General features: G+C 38.9%; 1 protein-coding gene across 2 annotated transcripts; it reads right to left on the bottom strand.

Annotated features, from left to right (window-relative positions):
• Nucleotides 1-3,559: 3,559 nt before the first annotated feature.
• On the bottom strand, nucleotides 3,560-7,038 carry LOC127807089 (protein DETOXIFICATION 54). Of its 2 annotated transcripts, none has more exons than XM_052344703.1 (4): nucleotides 6,897-7,038; nucleotides 6,558-6,669; nucleotides 5,602-6,474; nucleotides 3,560-4,436 (listed from the first exon to the last, which is right to left on the bottom strand). In XM_052344703.1, exons 2-4 carry the CDS (start codon nucleotides 6,609-6,611, stop codon nucleotides 3,861-3,863), a joined length of 1,503 nt encoding a protein of 500 aa, XP_052200663.1. In that variant the 5' UTR covers nucleotides 6,612-6,669; nucleotides 6,897-7,038; the 3' UTR covers nucleotides 3,560-3,860. The 2 variants fall into 2 exon arrangements, with proteins under 2 accessions (XP_052200663.1, XP_052200662.1); XM_052344702.1 differs by having other exon boundaries at nucleotides 6,781-7,035.
• Between the last annotated feature and the right edge of the window lie 1,083 nt (nucleotides 7,039-8,121).

Genomic DNA, 8,121 nt, shown 5'->3' on the forward strand with positions numbered 1-8,121 from the left:
AAGGCTTTCGGGAAAACCGCCCTGTTGTGACATATTTTTTATTAATGAGAAAATGAGTTTGATGAAAAACCAAAATTAGAACCAAAAATTCTGTGTTGAAATCATGTTTCGAAATCTATGGAAAACCCAAATATGGTTTTGGTTTGAAAATTCAAAAGTTTGAAAAATCTAAAGTTTGTGCATTATGTTTCGAAACTTGTTGTCTATATTTCAAAACTTTGCTAAAACATGTTTCTATATATGTTTCGAAACTCTCTTGATAAGATTTCAAATGTTTTCTGATGATGTATGTTATATTTTGAAACTTGAATATTATGTTTCAAAACATCTATGTAATGCATGTATTTTGAAATGAGGTTTTGGTCCAAAACAAATGTTTCTAAGTACCCACATTTCGAAACATGCATATTATGTTTCGAAACCTTTGTCATTTCTAATAGTAAGTCAAGAAAATTTGAAATATATTTTGTGAAAATATTTTCTTTTGTATTTAAAAGTAATTCAAACTCTTAATTTCATTTTTCTATGAAAGAAAATTCAAATTTAAAATTATAATCATTGCAAATCTTGGTAGGTAAATGTTGTTGTCTTGCATTAAATGCTCTCCTAGTCTACAGGACCACCTGTAATGGTCAGATGTTTTGAAACTTGAGTTATGTTTTGAAACCTCAGTACAAATAGGGATATTTCGAAATCTAATTAGTTATGTTTCAAAACTTATTTTAAAATTTCATAAAATCTTGTCTCTGACGGCTAGAAACGGCCAAAATTTTGTATCTTCATATAAATATCATATGGTTGAAGATGAAGAAGACAGAAGTGAACAAAAAGCATTTATTGAGCTCTCAAGAAATTTCATATATACATTTATTGTGCATTGAATGTGTAAAGGAGAAGCAAGTGGAACCAAGAAATATCATTGCTTCTAGCTCTGCTTATCTCAAATTGATAAAAGAGGTTTGTATAGCCATTGGTAAGGCATTTATTGATATCAAAATTGTTTAGATTGTAAAATTAATTTCTTTTGTTTACCATTTATTGTGAGATTTGAGTTTATCCTTAAAAACTCACTGTATGTAAAGGTTTTGGGATGAACCTTAGTAAAACCCTTGTCATTATCTAGTGATTGGGATTAAAAATCCTTCAAGTGAGAAGATTTAAAGGTAGTGGACTAGGTTGGGTTTCGAACCACTATAAAATACTTGTGTACTCATATTTACTTTTCGTTTCGTTATTGCTCATTGCTCAATCTCTTAAAAGAAATTTTGTTAAGTTAAAAAGGACTCTATTTATTCAAAACAAACGAGTACTATTGATTATAAACATTATTGTTTACTCATTCTTAAGAAGATCACCTTTTACTAAAATTGGTATTTCGAAATACAAGATAAAATTTCCAAATAGCTAAAAACAGAAATTAACTTATATTTTGAAACCTATACACTATATTCCGAAACTTACTCAAACATAAACTTTGATTTCAAAACATAATTCGTGTATTTCGAAACCAAATCTTCTTTCATTATACAATGTTTAGAGAAGTCAAACTTTTATCTTTCTCAATTCACGTCCTCTCTTGGATATAAACTGTCATTAATCAAACTAACACACCCATCACATAGGAAAAACCCCTAAAAGGAAATGGGCCTAAAAATAGGCAAGTCGCATTGTTGTGAGGCAATGCAGGGTAATGCAAGTAAGGGACGTATCTCCCTAGGTTCCTCCGATAGCATGGTTTGACCAAGGGAACTATGTAGGTCAGAGAAGCTAATCCCAGAAGAATGATGGGCGAACAAAGGCTTTCATAAGAAAAGATGCTCTGACCTGAAAAGGTTTTTCATTGAAAGGATGGCTTCCTCTGGGATTACTATTGCACTGGCTACTTGAGAAGAACTCACTTGAGAGGCTATGTTACAACAATAATTTTAAAAATATAATAGATCAAGAATAACTTTATTGTTATACAAAAATTTATCATTAATTTTTAAAAAATACAAAAAAAAATATATAACCCTGTAAATATCACCTTTAAAGATGAATACTTGTTTAGAATTTTTTATGTTTTAACTCGTATGTGCATAAAATGCACGATCCTTCGAGTATTATAACAAAAGCTTAATGCTAACAAGGGGTCATTGGAATATATGTTAACACCTTTTTATTTTATTAGCAAGAGTAATGAAAAGAGTGGAAAGGCATATAATCTTTGCTTTAGGTTACATTACATTAAAAGAAGTGCCGCACTGATTGGTGAAACATAAAGTGGGCTTTCATGAGAATGTTCCTTTTCACTATTTCCCTGTTTTGTTTTGTTTTGTTTTCTTTAAATCCAGTGACCCCCTCTGCTCCTCCTGACTTGTAAAGCCACTACCTGAGTGACCCCTCCAAAGATCTTCTTCACCAAAGCCACCACCTGGAAATAGCAAAAAAATCTGCATTTGGACCTCCAAATGCAAAGCAAAGCAGCCAAGAGGAGGGTCTGTTTGTCCTCTCCTATTCTGCTTGCGCCGCCGCACATTTGGACGCATCTGGCAACAGTTTCAACATTGCAAAACCATTTCCCCGTCTGCTTTGTAAAGCATTATATATGTATGTTTTGCCAAATGGAATGAAGGATAAGTTCGGATATCATTCTGATTTTCCAGCCAGGTATATTGGTTCATACAGAATGACTGCACTTTTCTAAATGATCCTTAGATGGCCCAACGGTATCTAGACTGCCTTGGCTTTTGTTTATGTTCTGATGCTGTCAACACAACCCTTTTCCCATTTCCGGCTTTTTTCCATGTTGAATGGGTATTATGATTTGTGGCATCATAAGCAGGAACCACCCTGAACTGGGTTCCGTTTTCGCACAAAAATAAGTGCAAATAAGATGCCCTTAGTGCAAGGGGCGGCTACATGACCATTGTGAGTAGTCGATATCATGAGTTGGTACAGTACTCAAAAACATTCTATCCCCGTTATCAAATGGGAACAAGCTCAGGTGTTCTACAGACACCAGAGTGAGACAGCACAAGGGGTGAGAGCGTTAAATTGGGGACAGTGCATTGGGCACTATGGCGCTGTGGGCACTGAGGACAAATTGAGTTGTCACATTTCAAGCCCCCACTAGAGAGCATCACTTGAGATCTCTATTTGATAAACCCCATCCACTACTTTGCCCTCAAAATGGGTACTCTTTTCCCAGCCACTTTGCCTGTGAAGACAAATGAAATAGGACAAATACCCTTCCATCGTAAGGCCCTTTATGTGTATGGTCGTCTACTCATGATAATCATTGAAATTGAACCCTAGCCCTGCCCCCATTAAGATTTTGGCTGCTTAGTTTGAACAAAATTAAAACAAAACCCACTTTCAAAGGGCCTCGCAAGTTATCATAGAAGAAAACCTTGCTCTGGGATAGTATCAATCAGTTGATATAACAAGTGGTTGGTTTGTTTATAAATTAAAATTCATGCTAGCGTTCATTGGTTTCAAGAGATCATGGATAGATTCTTCAAGTCATTAAAAAAAGCTGTAATAATACAACCCACTGCCATACACCAACTCTGGACAATAAAGGGTTCAAATTCCAACAACTATTTCTTTTCTATTCAGGCCAATGCCTCTGCCCTTACATGGCATGGAAGATGATGTCTGGCATGTTGTAATATGTATTCAAAAAGCATAGAGTTGTAATGGGCGATGACATCTCTTCATTCACAGCCCCCGTGCCTCAAAAAAAAACCCCAAAAAAAGAACTCTTAAAATTAGGTAACAAGGCATCAGAGCCCTGCCATCAAAAAAGCAAACTAAACAGCCAAAAGGCTAATACTGGCACCATTCCCCATGCCGATGATCCATCAATCCATCCCAAGTTACAAAACATCATCCAGATTGTCACTCACCAAAAACCCTTTTCTCTCTTCATCATTTTCAGTCTTTCCGTTGCAATGACTAGGAGCATTGCTCATTTCCAAGCCACCCCCAGTGAGCTTCCTAGCATTCGAAGCCTCACCTTCCCAGTCTGTGCGTGACAACACGACGTAGAGGACCGACACAGCACAGGCAACCTGAGCCGATAGGAGGCCGAACCACAGCCCGCCAAAGCCAAACCTGAGCCAGAAGGCTAAGCCCACGGCTACGGGAGTGCCCACAAAGTAGAATGAGATTAGGTTGATGCGGGCGCCCACGGCGGGCCTGGCAGTGCCGCGTAGGATGCCACAGCCGGTCGTCTGTGGGCAATTGCCAAGCTCGCAGAGCCCCATGATCGGCATAACTGAAGCGACTAGCGCTTTGACTGGCTCGTCGGTGGTGAATAGGCCACCCCATCTTTCTCTGAAGATAACCGTCCATGTAACGTTCATGAGACCGATCAAGAATGCACAACCTAGTGCCACCATTGCAGCCAGCTTGGCCCTGTATGGCTTCCCGGCTCCAAGCTCGTTCCCTACCTGCGCAGTGCAGTGCGTGTAAGTAGGCTAAAACCCGAATTAATTTTATCATCCTCCAGAATGATATGAACACTTCACCCTAACGAAGATCAAAACGGCAACTCATCATGAAGAAATCAAAACAAGACAAGTCGACAAAAATAAAGACCCAAGCAGTTCACAGTTTACGGTCCATTTCTGTCCCATAAGGCTTCAAGACTATAATATGTACAAAATACAGCTAATCAGCAACAACTAAACTCTAATCACTGGATGCTTTTCACAAACTAGCAAAGTTTAATAGTTCAAAAAAAAAAAAAAAATTGGAAGCCTCTGAGTAAAGGGCATCCGGTGATGGCAACAAAAGGAGGATAACAAGGGCAGATGGATCGCCATTATTGATTGTGAATAGTTTGTGACATAAGGGGGCTAAAAGAGCATGGCCCTAAAAAAGGAGAAACACAGAAAAGAATGTGGCCAAATGAACACTTGTCATATACTAGATTTGTTCAAGCATAATTGATCCACGATCAGTGTAGCTCCCGAACAAGTGGGTGCCTGATGCAATCAAGTAACCAATCAAAAGCTTGACATCCACATAACATTCATGCGTTCTTGATGAAAGGAACCTAACCTACAGCCCTTTAATTACCTATCGAAACAAATTTCGAACCACTAAAGTCTGCTTGGTTGCCCCAAAATCACTTATCCTGTTCATTTAAAAGGACTAGGCACGCAAATAAGATTCCCACCATGGCGAAGCAACCAGGCTGTGGCCGACCACAAGGTCCGCCTTTCTTTGAAAATATACACACAAGAAAAATAAGAAAGTGAGTTGCAAAATCAATAGAAAAGTTTATTCTACTTAAGACAGCAAAAGTTTACATTGACAAGCTTAAATTAGTCAACTACACATGGAAAGTAGTCAATTATGCAAACCATCAAAAAATTCCGAACTCAAAGCTGGCAAACAAAGCAACCCGAATCAAGGATAATGTGATATACAACAACTGTTCCATAGATTTAATAGGTCACTCCTTGCAGTATTAGAATCTGGGTGGGTCAGAGTGAATAAAAAACTCAAAACACATCGACTAAAACCTCGTAAAATGTGATAATTTCGTTGAAGATGAAACCCAAATAACATATTAAACCTTAATCTTATTAGGTAAGATTAGGGAGTTACCCGGGCTGAGACGCAGCCTGCCAAGGCCATGGGGACAGTGTACATGAGGCTGGTGGTCTGGATGAGGATCCCGGTGGCGGCAACGGCAAGCCTCGGCCTGGGTAAGTACCCGGCAAGGACGGTCACGATCTCGTACCACCACCACTCCAAACAAATCCCGACGCAAGTAGGGACTGCCAGCCGCAAGAGCGGCCCCACTCCGCCGCACACCCCGCCAATCCCCGCCGTCCACTTCCACTCCCACCGCCCGTACGCGTACACGTATCCGGTCATCAGCAGCATCATATGGAGGTTTGTCACCACTGACGCCACCGCCACCCCGCGCACGCCCAGCCCCATCACCACCACCAGCACGAAGTTCAGGGGCACGTGGAACAGCACTGCCACCAGGCTGCAGTACATCATGGGCTTCGTCACGCCCTGCGACCGGAGATACACCCGCAGCGGCTGTAGCAAAGTGTTTGTGAAAAGGTCCGGCAGAGAGTAGATGCAGTAGGTCGCGGCCATTGCCGTGATCTCCTTGTCCTGGCCCATCCACACCATGATCGTCTCGAGGTTTATCCAGAGCAGGCTGATGGGGACGATGGCCATGAGGAGGATGAAGACCATGCGTTGCAGAGAGAGAGAGAGGAGATCCCAGTTCTTGCTGCCGTAGGCCTGGCTGCACACCGGCTCCAGCCCGGAGGAGAGGCCGTTCAGGACGGAGTAGCCGGTGATGTTGGTGAAGCCGATGGAGAGGGCGCCACCGGCGAGTTCTAGGCTCCCTAGACGGCCCAGGAAGAGGACGGAAACCACCGCCCGGACGTACACCAAGCAGTTCATTGCCGTCACCGGCAAAGCCATGGCCCAGAGCTCTTTGAGCTCTTCCACAATCTATATATTAAAACATCGTCAAAAGTAAGAAAACGGAGAAGCCATTACAAGGAAAGAGAGCAAACTCATACATATTGGGTTACCTGGGTGGTGGTGGGGAGTTTGGGAGAAGCGAAATCTGGGTCTTTATCCGCCATTGCTTCTTGAGCTTGGAGACCTGGTTCAGAAAACCCCTTCCTCAAACGGCATGCAATCCTGGGAAGAACATTTATCCGAATCAAAAATCACAAACAAAGCCGATCGACTTCCCATTTACGACCAATGACAAACCAAAAAATAAAAAGTGGCCAGTACAAGACAACCCACTTTCTGTGTCTGCGTCTGCTTGAGAAATACCCATTTTGGGAAGAAGAAATGAACGCTGAAAATGGCAGAATCAAGAAAAAAACAATTTCTGAAGCATGGTTTAGGAGAGTATCTACGTGCGAAGAGACAGAAGAGAGAAGGTTCAGGTTCGGGACGTTCGGCTATAGCCCATAGTAGCGGCGGCGGCAGCAGCAGGAGTAGTATGAACGTTTGAAGCGTCAAAGGAAACTCACTTTCTTACCAGCTGGTGTATGGTATCTGTGATTTATAGTAGGAATGGCGGTGGACCAAATGCCTACAAAATTTAATTAATTTTAATTTTGGGTTTGGAGGTCAGTAATTTTAATTTTGTTCTGATAAAATTGAAAATTTTAAATTGATGAGTGACAGCTATCAAATTTTTAGATCTTCAGCAGATGAATCCATCCATCCATCCATCCATATATACATACACTCCTCCATCTAATCATTTGCCTTGCTCGAGAGGAAAAGCTAAAGAAAAAGGAAAAATCAATAAAAACTAAGGTGAATTGATTCGAGATTTCCTGAAATTTGGTTAATTGGGTGGCCCATTTCTTAATTAATTTTTAATTTTTTTAAAGAAAAAATTAATTATGGCATCCTTTGAATTTTCCTCTAAAGCGGATGAACATTTGGCAAAGATTGGACAGGAATTTTAGGTTAGGTTTTGGGGTCCCTCCCGCTCCCTGTTTGGAATTGGTTTAAAAGTAAGATTTTTAATAATATCTTAAGATTGAACTCAACCCCAGAAATTTAAGTAAGGGCGTGTTTGATAATATTTAGTTTAAAAAATATTTTTTTAATTTTATAAAAAATAAAAATTATCTCCCTAGATAAAAAATTTTATGAAAAAGATATTAAATGATGTTTTAATAATTGTATTATATAATTTAATTTTATAAAAAATATAGTATGTCAAATAATAAAGATGGAATCTAATTCTTTAGATAGAACATTTTTCATGCAGAGTGTGTTTGATAGCATTTAATTGATAAATAAAATATTTTTTAACTTGCATGAAAAATAAAAACTACTTTCTCCTTAGATGAAATTTTTTATAGAAAAAATGTCAAATGATACTTTAATGGTTGTATTATAAAATTCAATTATATAAAAAATATAATGTGTCAAACAACAAAGATAAAATTTAATTCTTTAAATAAAATATTTTTTATAAATTTTTTATATTATCAAACATACTCTAAAGGTGTGTTTGATAGCATTTAGTTGAAAAGAAAAGCATTTTCCAACTTGTATGAAAAACAAAAATCATCTCTCTATAGATAGAATTTTTCATGAAAAAAATGCAAAAACATACTT

The sequence above is a fragment of the Diospyros lotus genome, chromosome 8, assembly GCF_014633365.1.
Source record: "Diospyros lotus cultivar Yz01 chromosome 8, ASM1463336v1, whole genome shotgun sequence".
NCBI classification, from domain to species: domain Eukaryota; kingdom Viridiplantae; phylum Streptophyta; class Magnoliopsida; order Ericales; family Ebenaceae; genus Diospyros; species Diospyros lotus.

Excerpts from the sequence above, each read along its gene's own strand:
- LOC127807089 (XM_052344703.1), bottom strand. The coding sequence starts at position 6,611 with ATGGCGGATAAAGACCCAGATTTCGCTTCTCCCAAACTCCCCACCACC. Across the intron at positions 6,475-6,557 it reads AACTCCCCACCACCACCCAG|ATTGTGGAAGAGCTCAAAGA; the intron begins GTAACCCAATAT and ends TTTAATATATAG. Across the intron at positions 4,437-5,601 it reads CAGGCTGCGTCTCAGCCCGG|GTAGGGAACGAGCTTGGAGC; the intron begins GTAACTCCCTAA and ends TGCACTGCGCAG.